The 27,216-nt window shown below is 32.8% G+C and overlaps 2 protein-coding genes across 2 annotated transcripts; one reads left to right on the top strand and one right to left on the bottom strand.

Moving 5' to 3' along the window:
• Nucleotides 1-126: 126 nt before the first annotated feature.
• On the top strand, nucleotides 127-27,216 carry LOC130891186 (uncharacterized). The gene is made up of 6 exons (XM_057795785.1): nucleotides 127-223; nucleotides 18,889-18,989; nucleotides 22,438-22,659; nucleotides 25,262-25,461; nucleotides 26,500-26,604; nucleotides 27,086-27,216. The coding sequence occupies exons 1-6, from the start codon at nucleotides 204-206 to the stop codon at nucleotides 27,098-27,100; spliced, it is 663 nt and encodes a 220-aa protein (XP_057651768.1). The 5' UTR covers nucleotides 127-203; the 3' UTR covers nucleotides 27,101-27,216.
• Nucleotides 2,843-4,881, bottom strand: LOC130891184 (uncharacterized). The gene has a single exon (XM_057795783.1). It carries the CDS (start codon nucleotides 4,863-4,865, stop codon nucleotides 2,913-2,915), a length of 1,953 nt encoding a protein of 650 aa, XP_057651766.1. The 5' UTR covers nucleotides 4,866-4,881; the 3' UTR covers nucleotides 2,843-2,912.

Below are 27,216 nucleotides of genomic sequence, written 5' to 3'. Positions count from 1 at the left end.
TACGTCAAATAATGACAAGTTGAGGTAACCTAACCTAAAACGGTTAAAGATCCTTCTTTATTCACTTCTACTATCATATTAAATTAATTTGACAGATTTTTCGAGTGATATTTTGACATTTCAACAGTTTTTTTATATCATAATGTCAACTGAGCAAAAAGTGATTGATATATTAATGTATTAGAATATGTAAACGAATATTGATGGGTTTGATATTATCAAAGTGAGTACTTATTCATATAAAAAATAGTTAAGTTACTGTTTCGTCAAATAAATTGAGAGGTCAATTATTGTCGAAAAAATTACAAATTTCGTAATACTTGTGAACATAAAGTTATTTTTGAAAAGACTCTGTACGTCCACAACTAATATCCATTTTAAAATGTGAAAGTCATCAAACGGTTAACGGTTTTTATTTAACTTAAAAAAAGAATATCATTGTGACTGTTGATTTATATCGTTTCAATTTTTTATTGGGACATCTTTTATAATATATATAAAGAAAAAAAACAGGCGAAAACCTCCACTGAATTAAATCGTTAAAATATAACAACACCAAGAATAATAAGCCCTTGTCTATCCGAAGATGTATGGTTCAGTCCCTCCTATTTTTTATTATCGTGATTGAAATTGGCGCATTATTTCCTGCTATAGTTATTGCTTGGTGCCATGTCGTTTCTTGTCAAATATTTCTGCCAGCTCTTGATTCCAGGATTTCCTTACTGCTTCGTTTCTTATTCTGTCTTTACGTGCCATTCCATTGATTTACCTTCATTCAAGTACTTCATATTTATTTATTTTTATTCTGCTTTTTCACTGTTTCTCAGCACCCAGCTTTCACTTTCATATGTTAACATTGGACGGTATCTTTTTTATATATCGACATTTTGGTTTTCCAGATTTCTTTTTTGTATATGAATGATCTTGAAAGTGCATGAAACAGTTTCGATGCCCTCGATATTCTTTTGTTCATTCCCTCGTCGTCTTGTCACACCTAAGTGTTTGATCATATCGACCTTCCTCTTCTATTATTATGTTCATCTGTCTATTTTCTTCTCCTATGTATACTGTTTTGAAATTCCCAACAAATAACTCATATTCCTCTTTACGTCTCTTTACCATATTTTCTTCTTCTTTCATTGCCTTAACAATGCTATTCTTATCTTGTTTAATGCGTTTCTGAACAGATCAACATATGACACTACAAACCACTGGCGTAGGCTGTGCAACAATGAATGCTGTGTTCTCCCTGGTCTCCTCTTACTAATCACTTTGCCTTGGACAATCAATTGCAACAGATGGTATTTGTCATGTCTTAATATGTAGCCATAATACTCCAGTTTTTTAACCACAAAAACGACTTCCTTCTGTTTCCCTAGTCTCTTCACAACTTACATGCTGGTGATGTGCTCCGTCCAGGATATTTTCACAATACGCCTATATATCCACATTTTGAAAGATTTCAGTCTTTTTGAAATAGCCTCGGTCGTGGCACAAGCCTCTACACCATAGAACAAAACAGAAAATATGTAGCATCCGACTAGTCTTAATTTTACTTGTGAAGAAATATCTTTGCTGGTGTATAGTTTCTTCATGTTGTTAAATGCAGCTCGAGCTCTTTCCATCCGTGATCGTATTTCTGATGTCTGGTTCCATGTCGCGTTTACTGTGGTTCCGAGTGTACGTGTCTACCCGATCTATGTTGAGCGTTTATCATTAGACGCACTGAATGATATTCACTTTTTCTAATAATCATATATTTTGTTTTTGATATAATCAAGGAGAGTTGTTGGTTGCTATAATTACTGTGTCGTCGACATATCTAATGTTGATTGCTTTTCGTTGATTTTGATGACATATAGTAGTTCTCCCAGTGCTTTTCTGAATATTTGAATCAGAGACGTGACAAAATGCAACACTCTCCCTTTGACAATAATTTCTCCGTTGAGCGAATTACCTTTTTTATTTTTGCCGTTTGAGTTCATTACATATTAGCGATAATACTGATATATTTTCCGTCAATGCCAGTGTGTCTGAGAACCTAGGTGATAAGTTTTTCGTATTTGATGTTATAGAAATCTTCGGGGAAGTCGATAAAGCACCAGTGTTTGTCTTTGTTCATATCTCTGCATCTCTGAATGAGAACCTTAGGCTAAAGATTGCTTTCCTTGTACCTATCCTGTCTTCATGAATCTTTCATCTATCATAGATGCTGTTTAAAAGGTTGGTGAAATGATCAAGAAACTGATTTTCTGTTTCGGACATCGTTTTTAATTTTCCACCCTGTATGTTGTCAGGACCTGGTTATTTTTGTGCTGTCTATACCTTGGATCTTAGACCTGAAGGCCCAGAGACGTCATCGTCGCGTGTGTATTTACTTGTTGTGTATGTACGTTCATCATCAAAAAGTTGTTTTGTGTAAGTCTCCCACATCTCTATGAGCTGTCAGCTTTTGGTTAGTAGACTAGATTCTGTTTTTTTCTATTTATTGTTTAATTGTGAATACATAACCTTGTACACTGTGTCCGTTCCCAAAACTACCTTGGACTATGCCTATTTCATCCTCAACTATTGCCCTTAGCTTTTTTTTCTAGTATGTTTTCATATGCTTTATAAAGTGAAGCCTCTATAATTTGTGCAAATCTTGATGTCACCTTTTTCATGTACCGGACAAATAAAACAACAATATATTAATTAAGATGTCAAAGCTTTTTAAAAGATTCTGACATGTCTCAAACAATTTTGTGAATAGAAAGCATAACTCCAGTGTTTCGGTTTAGTACAAATTCGATATAAGTGTCTTATTCTTCAAACCTTTGTTATGTCAAATAAGTAAAAAATATTTTATAAAAAAAAACTCTTTATTCATAAATAAACGAAAATTAATAAATTATACTATACAATTATACAAATTACAAAGTATTTTCAATAATATTTTCACTAGATCCTAGATCCTTTTCAGGAATAATTTGGGTGTTACCGAAACTAGCTCCTAAGTGATCCATTGAATCATCTCTCATTTCAAGTCCTTTTTGTGGCGACGGAATCCTCCAACTATCTCCTAGTGTATCAGATTCCCTCATCATAATTTTATCTGTTTTTTCCATAAGACCTTGTGAGTTATCTGTGTTTTTGAAATTAGCCGTTGCTAAGTGATCCCAATTTTGTAATCCATGTTCTCCGCTATCTTTGTCCATTGAATCATCCCTCATTTCAAAGGTTTTTTTTGTCGGTGCCATTCTCCAATCACCTCCTACGGCTTCTCTCATTGCACTTTGATCTGCTGGCTCCTCGAGACCTTGAGGGTGTTCTCCACTATCTTTATTCATTTCAAAGCCTTTCTGTTCTGATGCCATCCTCCAGTTACCTCCTTCGGGTTCTCTCCAAGTATTTTGATCTGCTTTTCTAGCTTCGGTATCTTTGGAAGTCTGAATTTCACTTGCCCAGTGACTATTTTCTGCGTTTTTTTCCGAAATCTTTTCCATCGTCATTAAAGTATGGGCTTCTTTGTCCATTTTTCCTGCAATTTCCAAATGCTCTTCTCCAGCTGTTCTATATGCTGGAGGTGGTACATAAGCTGAAGAATAACTAGAAGGAGGCTTGAATTCTGGAGCTGGAGTTTCAGGTGGAGGGGAGTAATATGATGCGGACGGTTGGTAGTTTGAAGCTGGTGGGTAATTTGTGGGTTGTTGGTAGTTTGTCGGTGGTGCTGGTTGTTGTGCTTGAGATGGAGGAGATAGTGGTAAAGGTGCAGGTGGTACTTGTGGTTGGTATGCAGAATATTCATTGGTCATGGGGTGAGTGGTAGAGATGGAAGTGTCTCCAGACTCCACACCTACTGGCTGTTTGTAGGCATGAGAAGGTTTTGGAGAAGTGGATGGATGGGAATAAGGATTTGAATAAATGGGTCCTTTGTATATTTGAGCTTGAGGTCTATATACTGGTCTTGGATTATATGGCTTATAATTACCATATTGTTGAGGTTGGAGTCTGTAGGGTTGGTAAGGTCTTCCGTAACTTGCACTGGCAGATCTATAGTTGTAAGTAGGGACGCCATCTCCGTGGCTAGAACTTTCATGATAAGATCCTGGAATGTTGTGAGCATAGCCTGCTAGATTAGGCTGACAAGTAATAACCAAACCACTATGTCCATGATGAGTTGGAGTCACTGGTACCATAGATGATGGACTACCATATCCAGATCCATAACTGTAAGATTCTTGATGATGAGATGTTCTCATTGAATCCGATTCCTGATCTTTATCGTTAGACTCTTGATTTTTTCGAACCGTAGAATCTTGGGTTAAAGTTGGCATTACCTCTGACATTCTGTCTTGTATATTTACAACTTTATCTATAATTTCTGCCTTGGATGCCATTGCTGGATTCATTTTTTCAGGTTCTTCTTCTCGTTCTGGTTTGGTGGATCTATATGTACCATACGAGGGTTTTGAAGCGGTACTAGATCCAGAAGATTGATAGGTTTTCACTGGTGCTAAATAAGCTGCTGATGCTGGTTTGCTTTGAACGGAGGAGCCGGAGTTGAAGGATACATCTGATTTTGAATGTTCAAAACCGCCATTTTGTTGAAAATACGGAGTTGGGTTGCCGTAACCTCCTTTTTCTGTCACTGGTTCACACACTCGATAAGGCTTTTCATCAGCAGGTCTAATTTCTACACAAAACGTCGTTATGGTCGACTTCTTCGCTCGTGTATTTTCATCCAATTCATCTTCTAAATATTCTTCTATGTTATTTGGATATTTTTTGGATGTTATTTCGTTCAATTTGGACACTTCGGGTCGACCGAACACTGTTAATATCAAACATAATGATATGTTTAAAGTTATCAAAACGAATCGCATGTTGTGTCACTATTATTTACGTAACTTTAAGAAATAATGTTAGATTGAGATTTTATATGCTCTGTTAACATGTTTGTAAATTCAGTTAGTTTGTTGTTATGTAAACTATCATGTTTATATTAATATACAGAATGTCACAAGAGTTCCCATAATTCATATAGTTATCATTAAATAAGGGTTTTTATAAATGTATAACAATTTTTGATTCAACTAATAAAGGGGTCATTAGAGGACAACCAATATAATGGAAATTAATAACAAGAAAAGTGAATACAATAAGGATTAAGATAAGGCAATTTCCTATCAACGGTACTATTTAACTTTGGAAGGCATAATAAGAAAAACCAGTATCAACAGAAATGGGATGATATTTAACAAAAGGCGTCAATGCTTAGCTTATGCTGAAGATGTGACGTTGATAGCAAGAAACAGAAGAAAACTTGAAGAAACCACAAAACAACTAATAACAGCAGCAGAAGATATATGCGTACACTTCAATAATGACAAAACAAAGTACATCAAAATGATGGAACGTTAATAGAATTCGAGGAAGTAGAAAATTTCATGTATTTGGGCGTACAAAAAAGGAAATCGAACTAAGAATTGCCAAAAGATGTGCAGGCAGTTTTAGAAGAATATTAACATCGAAAGAGATATCCAGATCTACGGAAGTTCGAATTGGAAATGTGGGAGAGAAAGAAAAGCAGACAGAGTTAATAATTTGATAAAGACTTAAAGAAAATTCGAAACGTCAAAATTTATCTTTCTTTTAAAAACTATCAAAAAAAACTAATTTTGAAACAGAAGAGACCTAAAATCAAGAACGTTTAGATGCATTAATATATCAAAAGGTCTAAGAAATGAGAAATTGAAGAAATGTATATATATATATATATATATATATATATATATATATATATATATATATAATTTCATCCATGTTGATATTGATGTCTTCTGATGTCTATTAAAGTCGAATTATATCAATTCTTATATATTCAGGTGAATCGTACTTTTGTCAGATATTCTCGATTAACATCTATTGAAGGCGATTGAGCTCTATTGTCACTTTACGTTGATTGATGTCTTTTTTTTGTCATGATATTCTACCTCGAAAATCTCCGAGTATGAAAATTTACATCATTTTTGGCAATATTTTCAGAGGTATAAATTTTGAATTTTTTAACTATTCGAGATGCACTTCCGTTTTCCTCTGCACAAATGTAATTTTCATTTCTAAATCAATATTTTGGTTCAGAAGGTTTCCTGATGCTCTTCCCAATCGGATGCATTTTGTTGCACTTTGATCCGTCTTAATGCTCAGAAAAGCTAAGCTTTGTGCTTTATTCCCTCGACTATAGCGTTAGCCGCCGTCGTCAGTTGCTGTTTGTCAATTCAAAAATTGCCCTTGTTTATGGAATACTTCGGACAACAGTATGAGAAAACTAACTCTAGTTTTCTATCATTTTTTATAATTAATTTTCTCATTAATTTTCCCATCAGTAATTTCATTCTTATGCCAAGAATTATTTTATTATTTGACATTTTTACACGATTATTTCTGTTTATAAAAAATAGTCCATTCTGTATTATCCGAATTGTATATACCTGTGAGTTTGAAATACTTTATAAACTTCATCAATTAAAATATTTGAAATAATATAAACATCAATTGTAATTATTGTTTATAATTTCTTCCATATGAATTAAATGCGAATTGAATAATGCTGAACGTGAATTTATTTTATATCGTTATAAACACGTGAAAACGAAGTAGGTTAACCTTATACAAACTATATCAAATGAAAACTTTTTATATATTATTCGAGCATACAGTGTATCTCATTTATATTGAAAACACATATAACCTTAAATACCTCGGCAGGAAATTTTTTCTCAGGAAGTGATATTCAGCCTCAATTAAAGTATATAATTAATAGGTACGATAGGTGAACGATTAATATAAAATTGGGCGCCAGCTTTTCAACAAACGACGTTAAAAACTAATTCTATTTTATAAAAAGGAGGAAAAGCTGGGAACACCAATTAGAATAAAAATTAAACTATTTAAAACTATCAACTAACAATAAAATTAGCAACGAATAAATCTATTGAAAAAATAATAAATTCGCATTAGCACAACGAATAAAAGCAGTTATAAATGAAAAACAACTCTTATTTTTGAATTAAAGGTAAGGCAAAGACTTATCTATGGAAATCCGGAATGGTTGCAGCCCTCAACTGAATTTCCAGATGTTGGAGTGAGTTGAATTTGTAGTCTTGTGGTTGGATTCTTGGTGGTTAAAACTCCCAACCTGACAGCTATAGAATCACTGGAAAAAATAAAATGGGGAAGGAAACGGGAACACAAATGGAAATTACGGAAGAAGAATTTAGAAGATTTACACATATTTATATATTACTTTTGGGCAGTTTTCTATAAAAATCAATTTTATTTGAAAATATAATAATATGTAAGAATGAAACTCAAATACACGTCACGTCAATTCTATATGTACATCTACTAACTAATGTTTTTCTGATTTTCTTACCAGATAGTCTCTATTTCAATCTTCTTATTTCTTGCTCACATAAGATAAGCTCAGTTTGCTTCTTTTTTTATTTTCTTCATAAGAATCATCTAATCTCACACAACTGAATTTTTTCCTTTTTATGTTCCCATATATTTTATCACAACATATTTTTTGTAGGTATCTGTGACATCCAGTTCCTTCATCAAAGTCATTCCTTTCATCCCTTTTAGATTTTCTTTCTAAAGTTGCATCATTATTTTGTCTCTCGTAATATCTGCTAATCTGATTTTTTGATTTGTATATTTTCACTGTCCTGTTCTCCAAATTTATTCTAGGATCGTCTGCATCAGTGAATTGTGCAACATTATCAAGCTCGGAAATATCTGAAATTATTGTAACGTCATGGTTCAGAGCTTCCATTAATAAATTCTCCTATTTTTCATCACAATTTTCAGTTGACTCTAGTAGCTCTGGATTATTACTTATTTGATGTGCATCATTTGTCACAACAAACAAAACAAGAAACACATCGTCAAAAACACGATAAGACTTTGGACACGCCGCACACTATTTTCTGAATACTCTCCAAAATTTTTATTTGAACAACAACGAGATATATACTTTAACAGATTGTAGCTACACAATTTAGTCAAGAGAGAATACTATAATCATATTTTCAAAAAATATTTAGAGTTACACACCGTGGAAATGATCGACAACTTGAAATTTTAAATGTTTATTACAATTTTTAGGGCTTTTTATGACACTTTTACTTTGTCAAGAATAAACAATTATTGTTTGTTTATAAAAAAATATATACGTCACTTCGGAATGCTTCAAAAAAGCTGCCTCAAAAGGTTCACATAAATTATCTTTATTAAAAATAGTTGAAATAAACCAAAATAACAGCCGACGTACTGAGGGTGGTACAGAACTGTATTTGGAAGCTATCACTAAAACTAACTACAACCTTTCTAGAAACTTTGGTGTCAAGAGAAAAGGAAATAGTAAACAGGTAAATGGAAAATGTTGTCATGAGTAGACTATACATCTGCCTAAGTCCCGTACTCGATGGTTTTTACAGAATTCTAATAGACAGAAGAGCGCTGGACACAGTTTTATAAATAAATAGCTGGAAACCATCGGTATGCCACATAGCAAAACCATCCAAAGTATTGGAAGATAGTCTCATCTGACTGGAAAGAAATTATCTAACTATTGAGTTGATTATTGGCCACCAATATGCGGCAAGACGTTGGGCGTTATGTAGATGGGAAAGGGAAACTTTACTTCACGTATTGTTCAACTGCACTCCTCTCTGGAAAGATTTGGAGGACATCAAAATCAAGGAGACAGAGATAATATGTAAGCTTATTAGCTTAGCTTATCACACCAAGTAGATCTCTATAATCTGTTCTCCATGTCCATGATTTGTATTGTATTCGGCTCATTCAAAAGTCAATTCCAGAGGAATCAAAAAAATTTTTGATTTTGATATCTGGTTGACGAATATAATGAAGAGCACCCTCCGTGGGCTCAGTTTGTAGTCGTTCAACAATTATCATACAGTTTGGCATATTGAATTGAACAAGGTATCTAATTTTAAACGTTGTATTTTTTGAAATACCAGTATACGAGGGTTGCTACTTAAGTTTTAAGATATGGCAAAGAATATATCAAATCTGATGTTGCAATCATAAAGTTTGTCATCGAGTGCTATTTGAGTTGTTTACTGATAATTTAAATATTCAACTTGTTCAAAAAATGGAATTGGAACTCACACATTTTCGTGCGATGATTTTTAAACCATAAACCAGTGTGCTCATCAACTTTCAAATTTTTAGGAGTAATTCTCAACTGATCGTCTATAATATAATTTGAAATAAGCTGTTCATTACTTTTATTCTTTGCACAAGATTAATTTCCAGAAGGTTCCTCAAAACTTTCGTCAAATCCTTTTCCACTTCAATCATTGTTTCTAAAATACGTGTAGATGTAGGATGGAGCATCCATTTTCTGTCCGACCGCCGCCATCTAGATTATTTTGAATTTGCCTCCATTAGTACAAAGGACCTAACTCTGAAACAACAATTGCAGAAAAACTGAAACGTGTCATTTTTAAGTTGCGATTAAATGAATAAATGACGAAATGGTTTTTTCTGCAGGGTTTATGGTGCTTTATATCAATGAATCGACTTTCATTTCAACTAGTACATTACCAATTAGATTATGTCCATCAGAAAGTGAATCTCGGAAAACTTAACTACTGAAGCAAATAGTTCATTGTAATGTATCTGGTTATTCTGGATTGCGCTACAATACATCAGTAGATCAACTGGCAAGAGTTAGGGAAATAACCTCTTTTATTGAATCAGAGCCATTCTGCGGTTTCTCGGTCAGACGTCAAGCTATAAAAGTTAAGGAATGGAAACAAAAGAGGAAGATTGGAGAATAATGGATGAAAAATATACGTTTAGTTATTCTTTTTCTACTTTACGGGCTGGATTGAACAAATATTTTGTAAATGGGTCACGAAGGTATCTGTCGCTTCTGCCAAGAGTCCAATGAAGTATTGAGCACATGATCAGCAATTGTGAAGATTTTCATAGAAAAAGCGACACCTTAGCTCGTGTTAACAAATAAATATATATTTTCCTATATATTTTCCTTTGATTTTACACATATCAATTTTGGAATAAAAAAATAAATAAGATTGTATTTAAAAATTTGAGACGGAGTAAAATTTTTGAATAAATAATAGATAAACAACCAAAAACTATGCGTCGGTTTTCCTAAAGGTTAGCAAAAATATGTTGTTTTAAAAAAACAGTCAGGTTTACTATGAATTTATTAAAATATTTTAAATACAAGAAATGAACAATAAATAAATAGACTCACAAAAATAAATAAATGTTCAGGTATACAGTAAACTTGTGCATCTAATCACTATGTTCGTTTTCCTTCGTCTTCTTCTTCCTCTTTTTCTTTTTTTCTTTATTATTATTGATCTCGGCATCTTTAGTCATCTGGTTACTTCGTGGAGTCGTCATGGCAGCAGTAGAGCTGAAGATTTGTGTATCCAGGGGTACATCCGTTGGAGAACTTGTATTAACAATGTTTTTAATTGAATTTGGAGCTAGGGGGCGTTCTAAAGTTTGTTCTTTTAGATTATCTTTTTGTTTTTTTCGATGTTTCGAATGCTTAACTGTTTGTTGTTGAAGTTCTTTTATGTCTGAATTCACTTTTATGGGTATAATTTCAGGTTTTGCTGAAGTTTTCACTTGTTTGCACATTTCTCTACAGGATTCTTTGAACTCAGTTGTTTTTCCATTTTGTGGGGCTTCAGAGTAGCTTTTATTTGAAGATTTTTGCATAAAATCCCTTAGTTTATTGAAATATTCCAGGAGTTCTCGTGATTCATACTGATTAAAATCGGAAAGTGGTACTTTCATTTTACCTTCTCTGATATGATGTTTGTCTTTCTGTTCTGTAATTGGCTCGTCTTCAAATTGGGTAAGTGTTTGTTGCATTGAAGGCTTGTCTTCATGAACAATTCGATTGTTCGACAGTTTCTCTTTATTTTTAGAAATATTATGTTTCGTAACATCATCTGCAGTTTCATAACATCCATTTTGTTTCTCAGAAGTTGTTTGGTCTATTAAATCATGCTGTTTGTATATTTTTTTGGGAACTATTTGTTCTTGTTTTGTATTAATGATATTTTGATATTGATTATTTGGAATATATGACAAACCTGATGTCTGTTGCGTTATCGATTGTTGAATCAGAGGCGTATTTCTAATATTTTCATCATCTTCGTCTTCTAGTTCGGCTTCTGCTACAGATAAATCGTCATGTTGGTCTAGGTTTGAATCTACAATGATCGATTTGAATAAATTTGGGGCATACCCATGAGGAATAGGTCGATCGGTGGTTCTTATGACTTTACTTAGAACTACCGATGCGGCTGGATTGAATTCTCTGTGTGTATTTGTAAAATATTTTTCGTCATCTCCAGAATATCTCGTGTGCCTTGTTTCTTGAGGTGGGTAATGTTCTTTTTGGATTGGGTTTGATATAACAGGTGCATCTTGAACAACAAATCTTCCAAGCTCTTTTTCTTTTTCTGTTAGTACACGAGAAGCCCTTTCATCTACTGGTTCTTCTGGTGTTATGATAACGTCTGGAAGCACTTTAGGTGATCCTCTATATGAAGACATTTCTTCCATTTTCCAAGGTATTATGGGTTTTCCTGTATTTATACGAGCTGGTTTTGGTGGTATGTTGATTTCTTCGGAACTCATATCCATTAAATCACCCAAGTGTCGTATGGTTTTGTCGTTGTCCAAATTTAAGAAGCCATAGTTTATATTTTTCATTAAATTTTCTCTAGTTGGTGAAAAAAATGATCCTCGGCACTGTGTTTTTGGCACTTCTTTCACATTGTACTTATTAGCAAAGAAACTTTTGCTATTTAAAGTAAACAAATACACGGGTGATAATATAAACGTTAATAAAATAATGGGTCTATGACCCTTCATGGTGCGATTGAGACTTATTTTCGAATTTCGTTTTTGTCGCTCTTTATAGTGTACAATATTTTGAATTATGATATAACTCTAATATAAATATGAAATTCGGTATTTCCATCTATGAACGTGAGAAGTTTTGTAATTAAAAAAATAAAAAACAACTGTTTTTTTTTCCACGTAATGGATTTTCCAATGTTATAAGAGTATTTTATGAAACATTGTAGGTCGCTGGAAAAACTATATTTATTTAAAACATGCGAGGCTCTTAAAAAAAACTACATTAAACATTATAATATATACGAGGGACTATTGAATAGTTTCTAAACTAAAGTTATGAATTTTATTAATTGAATCTATTGATGTGAAGAAAGCTTTTGACAAAGTACCGATGGCTTAAAGATGGGAAAGTTTGGAAAGAAGAACAATAGATATGAACTTATGAAATGTAATCATAAGTCTATATAAACGAAATATCAATCATGTAATTAGTAAAAAATCTAGATCAGAGCCTCTTCTAATCACAGAAGGAGTAAGATAAGGTGGCGGCTTAACATATTTATACAAGATATAATAAATATCTGTTCAAACAATCCATAACATGTGTGCGTACGATATAAAAACCTGCAATTAATGAACATATCTGAGGGAGAATATGCATACCAGATCTACAGAAAAACTTTTCTACAACAACACACTGAAACAGTAAAAGACTTAAAGCACTCAAACAACAAACAGTGAACATATAAATAGAAAGATAGATGCAGAGATTAAATACCATAGGCGTGTAAGAGGAAACAAGATCTGGAAATTATGACACCCGTGGAATTCAGCAAAGACAATTAAATTGATGGGCTCATTTAGTAAATACATAAGATTAAAGAGCCGCAAAGGGAGTATAGGAAGCAAAATTAAGCAAAAATAAAAAAGACCTGAAGACAAGGTAATATTATACTTGAGGAAAGAGTCATAATATGGATAGGAGCAAAAATAACAGCAGTTAGTAAAAATAATGGTCAGTTGAAAATTCGACTAACCTGATATCGATTATCATTTCCAATATATCCCAGCCTTAGCCTGAGCTTGGGTAATCATTGGTATGGCCGAAGCTGAGTTAAGTAGCCTGGCCCACTCATGGGCCAATACAGGTACGCCGAAGCTAGGCTTCCCAGAACTGGCCCATGCTTGGCCCCTTTGTCAGCTCTGGGGTTTCCTGTTTGGAATGTGACGAATGAAGAAGCCGCTAGAATCATTGCACTCATACAAGATGGTCGCAGTCAAAGATACGTCGCCGGAGTAATTGGAGTTCAACAAAGCACCATATCCAGAGTTGTTATTTGCTACCAAAAAACAGGTCAGCTAACCAAACGACCCGGACAAGGCTGCGGAAGGGTAACTTCGGTAGATGATCGTTATTTGAGGTTAACGGCGTTAAGAATTAGTCACACCACCGCCCGAAGGCGGCAAACAGATCTGTTCGTAATGTTCGATTAAGCCTACAAAAAGTTCGGAATAGGCTGAGAGAAGGAGATATATACGAGCCAGATTACCAGCTATAGGTCCACGTCTTACCAGAGAACATCGAGTAGCAAGTTTGGAATTTGCTCGAGAACACGCAAATTGGAATATTCAAGATTGGTCCAATATTTTATTCACGGATGAATTAAGATTTTGTCTGTATTCATCAGATAGGTTTGTACCAGTATATAGGCGACGCGACGTGGTTAATTTTTGTCAAACTGAAAGCTTTGGTGATGGCTTTATCATAGTTTGGGGAGGAATTTCTTTCGAGGGTCGCACGGAGTTAGTACTAGTGAATGATGGAAGACTAAATACTGACAGATTCATAATAATCAGTATCCTAGAACCTCATGTAGTGCCCTATATGCCTCATATCGGTCACAACTCTGTGCTAACGCACGATAATGCTCGTCCACAAGCTGCTAGAGTGGTTCGGCAGTACTTAGAAGAGGTCGAGATACCCACCCTGAATTGGCCTGCACGTAGCCCGGACCTTAACCCAATAGAGCATGTCAGGGACTATCTAGGATGGCAAGTTCAGCAAGAATACGTCCAGAACCTGTTTAGAAGAAGACGAATGGAAACTGTAATTAGAACGAGAGGTGGCAACACACGCTAATAGAAATTCATTGGATGGTTTTAGTTTTAGCACCGTTCATTTTTTGTATAAATGTTTTGTACAATTTTTTTGATATTTTCTATGTTTTGGTAAATCAAACTTTTTGTCCTCTGTAGATTAAGCTGATATAAAATAAATGTTGCAAAAGGCGTATCTATTGGTGTTTTAATTTGTAATAATAATAAAATTCGAAAAACAGGAAACACATTTAAAATATTTAAAAAATAATGAGTGATGCGATCATTTTTGTGGGGTGTATAAATAAAAGTATTTTACCACCTTAGTTTGTTCTGTCAAATCCATAAAGTTACTCCAAGCAATTTCATATGTTTGTCTTGATGTGTTTGGTAGCAAATTATTATAACCATTGGATGCTATTTCGCAAAAATTTGGGTGTATTATTAAACTCTAAATCTTTGCATTCCAGTATAATTAATGTTTATCAAATATGAACTATTCCCAATAACAAAAATAATTTTGCAGTGTTTTGGTGGTATCATTATAGAAACGCCGGAAAATGTTTTCATGGCTTAAATAGCGGCATTGCGTCGTGAACATGGAAAACTTACCATATAAAATTGTCATGTAACAATTCATTGTTGATTTGGTTATCAAAATAATTGTGAACATTTTGTCTCACAATAACGGCAGATATTTCTCTCTGCGTGAGCAATTCTCCGTTTTAAACGTATGGAAGCGATAAGAAAGGTGGCAACTGCAGAAATAAACTGTTTTTGTTGTTGGGTAAATATGGAGAAAAAAATTTCGAGTGCTAATTGAACTTTATTTTTTACATAGCAAAACAGTTAAATAAACCGAGGAAAAGTTGCGTGAATATTGTCCTAAAAGTTATCTGTTTCACTGTTATCTGTAAGTGTTTTAAAAAGGATGATGCTGAATGTCCACTACCATCATGATTATTGAAATCTGCGTCCTTGTACACTAAAAAGCATACGCTTACATTTTGCCCGTGTAAATCAGAGCTGGTACCCACCTGTCATTGTCAGCGACAGATAATCCAATAGTTAATTTGTAAAAGTCGAAGAAAAGTGTACTTAATGCCTCCCCAGTTAATTGAAATTCAGGAAGCTGCCATTATTGCTAAATTGGAAGATGGTCTTATTGTTGATAAACATGGTAATAAATATCAAGTGAATTTACACAGATAAAAAATTGCAAAAATCTGTCTCAAGATTTGTATGCTATTTCAATTAACAAAAGTGGACTTAGCAATAGTTGAATGAAAGTACGTGAAATAACTAATGAAAGGTTACATAATATGAAAAAACCATCAGCAAGGTGGATACCGCGATTGTTCAATGCAGAAATAATTGATAACACAGAGAAAAAAATAGCAGAAGTAACGTTTAGCATTTGCCGTGCAAAAGGGCACTTCATATAATTTCACACCCGTTTCAATAACCTATTTGTGTTCACTTCACCAAGAGAATATTAAGATTCTTTTGTGTTATGAGTGGTGAATATAACAAATTGTAATTTCTGAGCGACTAGAGGAGTTCAAGCCTATCTAGTGATTTTGCTTTATCACTGTTGTCATAAAAATGTTTCTAAAAATATATATGAAAATTGATTTTTGAGAAAAGTGACTTTTCATTGAAATATTTAGTTTATCTATGACAATTATACCTTTGGAATCTCAATACAAAATAGCCTAATCTTATAGGTTGAAATAAAGGGTTTTTGCTTTTTTGAGAGCACATTTTTCGGATGATGTCCATTGTTTCGATTGTATTTTTGTTTTAAACTGTAGATTCATATATAAAAATCTGAAAAATATTCTAGACTTATTCGATTGATGTATTTACTTTAGTAGCAACGTCAAGTACTTTTATTGGTGGCTACGTACAAGGGCACCGATTTTAAGGTAAATGTATGGAAGTGGGGTCCACCCTATTTTTGTTTATAAAGAATCGAAAAATTAATATTTGGGATAATTTTTTTCTCATTTTAGGTAAAAATGGGAGCTTGGGAAACCTTTTTTGGCCAATATAAAATCTAAAAACTATAAATTCCCCGATTTGTCTCTTAGAACTTTTTTCGTGTTTTCTGTCGAACTCACACATTTCTTAAAATATCTCGGATAGCAAAAAGATATCGACATGCGGTTTTCGCTATTTTTATCTTAATTTATATTTTTTAATAGCTAGTTTTAGACATTTATTTAATTTTATCAAGAGAAATCACAATATCAAAAATATATTAGCATACTTAACTAATTAAATTGCTTAAAATTTATATATTTTGTATTAATGGAAGCTGTACTTGTAATATAATCCTTTTTTGCGATATGGCGAGTTGCCCGCCCGGTACATACCAAAACGAACAATTAAAAAACCATTGATATCATAATTTTAATATTTTAAAAATTATTACAAATCTTGAAAAATTTTATTAATTAAATTGATTAAATTTGTAGAAATTGTTTAAATTATGATTTTTCGGAAAAAAACACTGAAATGTTCAAACTTATCATTTTTATCTCAAATTCACCGATTAAATAAACAAAATGAAAAAATATATCAAATATAATTAGTATTTCGACTAAAAATAGGGCGAACCCCACTTTCAAACAATAATTGTTTTTTTTTTTAATTTGCTAAACACAAAAGTATTTTTTCTACTAAAGTATCAGAGCTGATCTATTTGTCAGATTTATTTGAAATTTTGACTTCTCCGTCAAACAATTTTCTATGTTCATCGAAAAAGATTTTATTTTCACGAATATTTTTGATTTTGTAGGAATTCACTACATAAGTTTGCAATATATATTTATATAATTTTTCAGTCAACATTTTATACAGACATTATTTAATTACGGAAAAAATAGACGACTATTTCATAAATTTATCGACAATGTTTGTGATTATAACTGTATATTTATTTTCAAATAGCAATCACCGTTGAAATATTTGATACAATGTAGGTTTTTCATTTCAAAATTGTTTAATTTTTGTGTACATTTCATGTGCATGAAATATTCATAAACATTTTTATTCTGCCATTATTGGTAATCGTGACGAACAGAAAAGAATTTAATAATATTCAATACACAAAAACCTTGACTTATTCAAAACGACCCAATTTTACAAACAAAACAGCCATTAAATATTTTTAATTGACACATATGCATTATAAACTAATAATTTCAATTTTATTTGTTGATGTATGTTTAAAATATTGCAACGTTCGCATTTATAATACCACATGTCCCATAAGATTTTGAATTTTAAGGAACGTAAATAATCTGAAATAACTTTTGTGAAACTAAGCGGTAACATACAATTTGAAATTATTTTAAATCTATGACTGGGATTATTTCTGGAAAGCTTTTTTCGGAATGGCTGTCATTTGCTTTCATGCGGAAGAAATGGTGTTCAAACGTTTCCGTGTTAATATGTTTCGTTTTCGGAAAGAAACAGGAAGATATTGAGATGAATCGTTTCGCAAACGTTTCCAAGGTCAAAAGATCGTTCCTCTATCTTATTTGAAGTGTTTTCCACATTTAAGAATACCAATTGTAAATATAGCCATAATCAAGTTATCGTTTTTAGAGACTGAAGGTATCACCAGAGACTGATTTTAACATTCCTTGGGATTTTTGACACTTTGTTTCACGTTTAAACAACACTTAATGACAAACTAGTGTCAGACTGTAGGTACAACTAGAACGACTTCAAACTTGTCAATGTTTCAAAGAATGAGGGTATGAGATATGCTATAGAAATTTCGTCTTACAAAGTATAATGTAAATGCTGTTGAAAATCGCTGAAACTTTTCAATTAAACATTGGTGGACTCCATCCAAATATTTATAATGAAGATTTGTTCGTGTACTTTATGATAGTTGGAGAGAGCCGCTGCATTATCGATTATTAGGTATTACCGATTTTTCGTCTTCAGTTGATTCGGTTGATTGTGTTTTCCTAGAAGGATTATGGTGCTGGAGCAAATACTCTTGGATGGTCGAAGTTGTGCAGTCCTAAGGAAAAAGCACTTTATTTTTTTAAAATGCTGTCGCTTTTTTCAATTATGCGTTGTAGTTTCCTGTTATGGATTTATCTTACTAAAGTTATTCGATCAACACATTTCCAGGTCCATTTGCATGACCACCATTCCCCTGATTTAAATGCAATAGTTTCCATTTTTGGAGATATCTTAAATGATCGGTAGAAGAAACTTCCATTTTGACGCTAAAAGGCACAAGGAATGCCCTTCCAAGTGCAAAGAAATATTCTCCGTTGTCTCCGGAAGTGTCCAGAACTGCGAGGTCTCCACTTCAAACATTTATTCGTTTTTTTTTTGGTTTTGGTTTTTTTGTTTTTATTTGAAAGGTTGTAGGTTAAGTAAGTAACATGATATTGGACAGTATGCAGTTCAATTAGAAATGTTTGAATGTGTTTTAATAAATAATTACAATTTATGATAATTGGCGAACAACGATCTAAAAATATAAATATCTCCTAAACTATGAATTTGTTCCATTTAAAAGTACCTTTTTGTTTGAAAAATCGATTGAAAAATTTTTGCTATGTTTAGATTATACAGGTTATTCCTGTGTTACGGTGTTTTTTTATGAAACAGCAAATAATTTTCACATAATCTACTCACTCCCGAATTATTTGCATTATTTGCATCAAGTCCCGGAGTACTCTGTATAAATATTTCGAAATAAAATCAATGTTTTTAAATTTTCTCTTCAGTTTGGTAACCAAATTATTAGATCTGGTAGGGATTCTGAGATTATGACTCAATGCAATCATTATGAAAAACTGCTTCTACAATGTTTTGTATAATTTCCAGGTTTAAATCATTAAATTTCCCGTGTTTCGGTAGCAGAAAACCATTTATTACGAGCGAAAGTTTAATAGCAATCAGGCTAATAGTTTTAGCCCTCAGGTCAAGTAAGTAAGTAAATTAATTTCTAATGATACTATCTCGTTTTACTCTAATTTTAATTATCACGACAACTTTGTCTTTGCGCTTCGATCTATATGATAGTTTCCTAAAGGAGTTTTCGATTAATTGAAAATATATGAGGGCATAAATCAGTGGCGGATTTACAGCTTTCCCGCTATTCATCTTTTCCGCCTCTACTGACCTTTGAAATTCGATATCTTGGTCCATAATTATTTAAATTACATTTTTCATCAAAAAAATTTCAACTACAATTTAAAAACTGAAGTTTCGTGTAAGGTCCTTGATTAGTTTCACGGCAAAGAATTGTTAATAGGTTTTTGTTTAAGCAAAGAAAATGAAATTATCTACTACTTTTAAAGTAATATTAGATAAAACTATTCAAAACTCATATCTTGAATGAATAACGTTGATATTTGTGTAATTCTCAGGACTTGTATATGGTAAATACAACAAACTTTCAAAATTTCTCTGAATTTAGGATCATAAGTCATTAAATACTTGTCTAGTGTTAACTCAATATTTGTCCCATGAAAAATAATTCCCTCACAGCATTTGAGGACTTTGGTAATACTGGCATTAGTTTTTGACAGTTGGTAGTACGGTTAGTTGTTCAGAACAGCAAATTGATTTCAAGTAATTGTTGGAGAAGATTTCATTGTAATTTTTCAAAGATTACATTTTATTCAATCATGTTATCACAGTGAAGAACAAAAAGGATGATGATAATATTTAAATTTTGATGGCGTAGTTAAGTATGTTATAACGAAAGGTAATGTTGTGAGATTTTTTTAGGTTATGATTTGTTTTGTTTTGTCAATCCTCAATTCGAATAAAAGTAGGGGGATAATGACTTATGAGGTGATGACATTCAGACTAGATCGATTCGGTTTTCGTACATTTTTACTTTTTAATTACCAATTTGCTTCATGTTATAATATGTAAGTTAATATAACCTAGTCCAACTTTAAATATATCAATATTAAAAGTAAAAAATACGTTTTCATAAAAAATAAATCTATCATTTCCTCACCTCACTCTTCATTCCCTCACATTTAAATCGTCAAAACTCTTTTATTCTGGAGAACACGATATTTTTTTACTTCTATTAAGATAAATAGTACAAATTTCAGAGCAATAAAGATGAATTAATTAAAATATTTTTCATGAATTTATTGATAGGTAATTTCGAGATTTCATGAGAATTACCCATATATGTTTTATCATACTTCAGTTTAATACAATAAAATAAATATTTTTTCTCAATTATCTAGTATTACAGTATAACAGTTATAAAAACATTTCAATAAATTTTTGAGGGCTTTTGAATTCGCAAAATAATTAATTATATCGTCATACGAAATCTTGTTCATTCTTCATGCATATAAGAGCTGAAACAAGGAAACGTTCAGCTTTTCTTGATTTATTTTGAAGTCTTTCTAAATGGAAAAGCTTCTCTTAATATATACCCAGAACAATACGAAGTGCTATATCAAACTATGGATAAATTTATAAATTCTTTAGCTAGAAACGATGGTAAAAATTGAATATTGTGAGAAAACCTATTGAGTCATCAATCGCAGCCGATATAATATCGTCAGGTGTTTTATCAAATCCTTTTCTTGATTATCTTTTTTCCGTTTCACTAGTATATTCTTTCTGTACGTTCAATTCCATGGCCTTTTTTCGAAGCAAGTACTTGAAATTCAGTCAATCGTAACGATCATCAGAATTATTTTTTTTGTAATTTTGTAAATTGAAATAAAAAAATTTAAACAATGAAAATGAAATTTGCTGCCTCTTGGAATTTTCCGCATTGGGCTACAGCCTACACAGTCTGCTGATAAATTCACCAATGCCGTTAAATTGGTAACTTTCTGAAAGTTACAATACATATTTATGAATGAAAATTATTTTATTTCCCATTATAGTCTTCTGTGAGCTCTATATACTTTATCTAGAGTTTGTTCCTTTAAAAAAACTATATTTATCGGGGCCGTCAAAAGAGGTGTTGCTTTTTTATCATTTTCATGTTGTAATTTCTAGAAGTCACTCAGGGCTAAATCTGATTAATAGGATGGATGCGGAAGCAATGCTTATATTTTTCCTCGAAGAAATGCGCTTCCTTTTTTTGCAATTTCACATTAAATCGACTCAAACAATGGAATAATAATCGCCATTGATTGCTTCACACTTGTGTTGATTGTCATAACTTGGCTGATAACCTCCCTTTGGCATTCATTCACCCCATTCACCCTGAAAAATGAACTGTTTGGACTGCTTTTTTTGTCTCAGGTGTACCGTAGTAGATCCAAGGCTACTAAACGAATCCATATTACTGCTAAATGCTCGGAAGATGTCACATGCTTGTAATCGTGGTTGATTTCAAGCAACTCGCATAATATTTTGGAGAAAGCTCTTTTATACCGAAATAGTGATTCAAAGTTAAAAACACTGTAACACAAAATATGCTTAGGGCTTCTACAATCTTTCGCTTTTTTGATTCTCGATCTGCTAATACTATATTATAAATTTTCTGAATTGTTACAGATGTAGAGACCTTACTTGAACGCTCAGAACGTTCATCATTCTCCTGTATGGTTACAACGAAACGAAATTAGTTTTCATACTTATCAAGCTTAGTCTTCTTTTTAGTTATTAATAAAAAAGTTAATACGAATAATAATGCCGAAGACAATAGATTTCCTTTTTTCCGTTTACTGCTCAAATGTAGTCCACTATCATGCACCAACTGAATAACGCAGCTGGTTCAAATTTAGACGTCAATAGACTGATTCTGCTAGGCGACCAGTGTTTGAAATTCTGTATTTTGTTATAATAATATTTTTGATTAAATGTCAATTTTTTTCTATTCAAAATAAACTTCCCTTCTCAACAGAAACTAAATTTGTGTATGAAAAATTTGAAACTACATATAGACGTCTGGTGGAAATGAAACGGGTGAGGTATTTGGTGATAAGCGAAAAGAGCCCTAAAAAATTGAGTGAATATTGCACATAAAGTGCAATCACTATTTAACTTCAGCTTGGAAAATAGTAAGGTATTTTCGCCCGCGAAGGTGACAATCTCGTGGGCAATGATACCCTAATTTTCTCTCGTGGAGCGTACTTCATTACTTTATTTCTTTCCACAAAATAAATTTTTTATATCGTTTCTAACAATTTCTTGTACTTGTAATTTATTATCACTGGAATCGTCTAAATTGTTTTGTTTCCATGCTATAATAAAAACTAAATTCCATGTCATCGATAATAAATATATAATATCGATAAACAAGTCGTTGCTACGATAATGAAAGCAAAATAAATTCCTTGCCAGCGATGAATAGCGCACTTTTGACCCGCACGGTAGGAACAAAAGCTTATTGTTTTATGGACACGTATTATAATATTTTATAAAATTGTTTATTTTTAGATATTCAAGTTATAGCAAATGGTTGGATGTTTAGACCTGAAGTCGGCCTTCATCAAGGAGTCGTTCAAGAATTAGTGGAAAGCGTAGAAAGTGGAGATATAAGATCTGTTCAAAATTTACTTGATGCTGGTTGGAGATTGGAAGCGTCGCAAGCTATTTACACCTATTTGACTAGATTGGTCGATCCTCTGATACCTGCGGAAATACAGGCATTAGTATTGGGTATAGTATTTCGAATTTTGAAATTCAATCATGGATCCCACGTTCCAGTCAGGAACTAAGTTCTTATTACCTCTACTTGAGAGGTCTATCTTGGTGTTCATCAGTGTTTTACATCATCATGTCATGGATGATATTTTCAGAGGTGCTGCTGTCAACCATCCTCGTTAGCTGTAGTCTTAGTTCTCTCCAGTGATTATTTGATTCACCTGCTCACCTCCCGAGTCTCTTGTTCTTTATCCTTTGCTTTTGTGTCTGTCTCTCTCCCTCTCTCCATCCCATTTGGTTCCTGTTTTTTTGTAACTCATGTCGCCAATTGTGTGTCAGCTATCGATGAACCTCTGGTTACGGTTTCAACGGTGGATACACTGTTAATTGTGTCGACAACTAGAAGTTACAGTGCTGTTGTCTTGTTTTCTTTTGTCTTCTCCGACACTCTGGATACACTGTTTACACTACCACTACACTAACACTCACAATTACACTGTCTGACGCGAGTTTCGATAACCAAGTTATCGTCTTCAGAGACTGAAGGTAAATTAAAATATAATGACTTAACTTACCTGTTTTATACTAAATTTTTTCACCAATAAACATTCTCCCGCGAAAATTAATTCCAGTGGGAAAAACTCCTTGGCGGGAATCTTCACATTCATTCCTTGACTACTAAACTATAGATTGGGCTGTAAGGAATTGGCCCTTTGTCCCTATTTAAACTACTTTTTCATCCAGCAATTTTGATGCTTTCAAACACATCCAACAATTGATTATTGGATACATTTCTTAACAATTTTACATTATTAATATTTATGTCATGATTGTGATTGGCAGTGTGATCGGCAATATCTGATTTTCCGGTCCGTCCAAATTTTAAATGAGCTATGTGCTCTTTAGATCGAACGATAACGGATCTCTTAGTCTGCCCAATATACTTTCGGTCACAATCACCACAGCTAATTTCATATATACCACTCTTGGTATTTAATCCTTAGGATTGCCCAACAATTGTTTTAATGTATTGTTTGATTCATAAACCCATTTAAAACCCACTCTGTTGAATATTCCTTCCAATTCTTTTGTATAAAGAGGATTAAAAGGTATCAGAGCAAATTTTTCTTGTTTTTCATTTTGGATTTGGAAAAAAGGGGTTTCACTTAGAGATTTCTTAAACCTATGGCGATTGATTAACCTATTTACAATTCTTTTATCATAACCGTTGAGTTGAGCTAAATACTCAATGAAAGTCTTTTTCTTATTGTATCTCTCGATGGTAAGTAGAAAGTGGATTAACCGATGTACCAGGAAATGGGAAATGGCCATCTCATGTTGGATTAAATGAAAAGAATCAGCACATAGCACCTATTACTATTCCTTATTATTAAAGTATCTAAAAATGGTAACAGTTCATTATTTTCATTTCATAGGAGAACTTTATAGATGGATAATCTGAGCTCCAAAATGAATTCGTCTATGTTTACCTTCTTCGTATTAAATATTGCGAAAATATCATCTCCTGGGAAAATAATGAAGCTCTTGACTGATTTGCTTTTCAAAATGACGCATGAATAGTTCAGCCATAAACAATGATAGGCAGTTTCCCATCGCTGTTCCTTCGTCTTGCTTGTAGATTCGTTGTCGTACTGGAAATAATTTTGTTCCATACATATTTTTGTTAACTGAAAATATTCTTCTATTACATCAGCTCCCAAATTTATTAGATTTCAGTAAGTTTTCAAGGTAATCGAAGGTGTGTGGGATGGGCACGCTGGGAAATAATGATCAAAGGAGAATGAAATTTCCTCATCCTCAATTTCTGTAGTCTTCACTTTGTTGAGAAACTTGAACGAATTATTCACTGGTAAACTCTTAGGTTTGATGGGTAGGTTTTTAAACTCCTTCGTTAACTACCTGGAAATATTATAACTAGGTGTACAAATGGTTGAAACAATAGGTCTCATTGCCTTCCCAGGTTTGTGAATTTTCGGAAGGTAAGTGTACCGGTGACAAGGTTCTTACAATGTTTAAGTGTTTCTTTCAGATTTGTGATCATTTTATTCAGCGGATTCCTTGATATTTTTGTGTATGGTCCTGTTTCGATAAAGTTGTCCACTATGTCGAAATAGTCCTTCTTGTCCATTAAAACATCTCCATCTCCGTCACTGTTGAGTTATGTTTTCGTGTTTGGCTTGGAAGCTATGCAGTTTTACCTGGAAGTGTTATGGACAATGAGTCTCTCTTAAGCTTAATGGGATATGATTTTGGTCTCTTTTCCGCGTTTTTCAGTTAAGGAAGGCAAGTAGCCTAGGAAATACATCGTAGCAAATAACGAGCTTGGATATTATTATAAGGCTAATTACGACCAAGAATTCTGAAGGTTATCTTTCATCTAGAACCCGGTATTATTCAATGAGTTGAATCCCAGTACTTTAGTTGATTTGAGATTATTTGAGATGTTTGTGCTGTTATATATAGGTCTCAAACATTACATTCCTTGTATTCTTTTCGTTTTTCTTTTACTTAAATATACTTTTCATTATACAAGGTAAATATTAATATGATTAATTCAATAATTCACAAAAAGTGCTATTGAATTTTATATTCACAGATGAAAATGGTGATGTACCCGTAGAAGTAGTCGCAGCAGATGTACTTGGATTAATTAGACAGGAACTACCAGGAAACCATCTTCAATTGATTGCAATGTTATTACATCTTTTGGATTTTGTTATAAAATCGTCACCAGCAGATGAGCTACGAGGAAATACTTTGCCAATATCTATGTTACCAATATTTTTCAATATACAGGTAGGTATATACACCAGATGCATTCCTACTTCTTAGTTCTATACTGGGTCATATATCTATCGTTAAGAACCAATAGAAAATATAAATCCAGAGTGGTAGAGTGGTCAATAATGTCGAATAGTTATCTCCAGTTATTGTTCTACCGTTATTCAAAAAATCAATCTTAATAACTCCATGGCAATCTCAAAAAACTGAAGCAAGAACTTGTCCAGCAGATTTTTGGACACGAAACTTCTTAGGTCTTGGAGAACCAGAGTGTCGCCATTCCATCGATTGTTGCTTTGTTTCTGGATCGTAGAAATGTACCCAAGTCTCATCCATAGTAACAATTCGGTTTAAGAAGTCTACATCGTTTTCAAATCGAGCACAGCAATGCTTCTACCCTTGCACGCTTTTGGTCAACAATCAAACATTTGGAGATCCATTTAGCAGCAATTTTTCCAAATTGATATGAACTATATGATGAATGCGTTTGTATGAAATATTCAGTGCTTTAGATAGATATTTTCGGGGATTGACACAGAAACTGGCCTTTCCGATCGGTTATCATCTTCAATGGAAAATTTACCTCTTTTGAAACCTACAGTCCAATTTCTCACAATAGAATAAGAAGGTCATCGATTACCAAGAGTATTAAGCATGTCTTCGTAAATCTACTTACCTCTTAACCCTTTTAAATACAAGTACCTGACGATGACTCTATACTCCAATTTTTCGATTTTCACAATTTCGGTGGACATCTTTTTTCTTTTAAATTATTGCGTAACTCTGGTTTACTTTTTTAACGTCAAACTTTACACTGACACTTCTAATAAGTTGTTATTCGTTGCTGTGGTAACGCAATATTTTGTTTATGCATGGAACTGGTCTAGGCTAACTAGATATCAATACATCCTCGTAAGTAGGTTTATGCGAGTACGATGAATATTGGCTTATCTGTACCCAAATTTTCAAAATTTGATTTCATAGAAAATAGAAATGTATTCTGTAATAAATTACATGTCACTTTCTATTTATTATGTGATGTGTATTTTTTAGAATCAACATATAAATGAATGGAGAAGAATAGCAGCAATATTTTTAGAAATAATTAGGCAATCTACTAATTACTTAGACGTAACTTTGTACGATGAAGAAGAACAGGTAAATGTAGATATTTAGTTTTATAATACAGTTTATACAATATAAAATTGATTCTCGTTATTAATGATTGATCGTTTTCAAAAGCAATACTAATTATACATATTGAAAACTACCTTTCCCAATATAATGGTTGTTGGTTAAAGTGCAACATGCCACTCAGCATTTTTCATATTTCGTTGTTTATTTATTGTGGCTCAGTAATAATTTCTATTTTATTATCACCTTCAAGTTCAGTGTCGATTCTAAAACGTCCTCTATCTACAAGTTTGTGGTACAAATATTCAGTATATTCGCTGTTTCACAGCTGCAAATTGCAATTATGCACCCATGACATCGATTTATCTATTTATTTTTTTTTCGTAGCGGTACGGTTGGCTGGGGGACGATCGCTCCTCTTTGGATCCCCCCTGCTTTAAAATCATCAATTCTAAATTTCCAGCTAAACATTACTAAATTGAACTAAACTATATTTTATTTTCAGGGGTGCGATGATTAAAACAATTTATTGAAAGAAAAGGAGAGCCGAAATAAAACATTTGTTTTTGTTAAAGTTTAATATTTAGATAAGACATAAAATATAAAGTAGATATCAATAAAGTCTTTCTATTCATG

Source organism: Diorhabda carinulata, chromosome 3 (genome assembly GCF_026250575.1).
Source record: "Diorhabda carinulata isolate Delta chromosome 3, icDioCari1.1, whole genome shotgun sequence".
NCBI lineage: Eukaryota > Metazoa > Arthropoda > Insecta > Coleoptera > Chrysomelidae > Diorhabda > Diorhabda carinulata.
The sequence above is the reverse complement of the archived record's forward strand: the minus strand, read 5'-3'. Positions and strand labels throughout refer to the sequence as shown.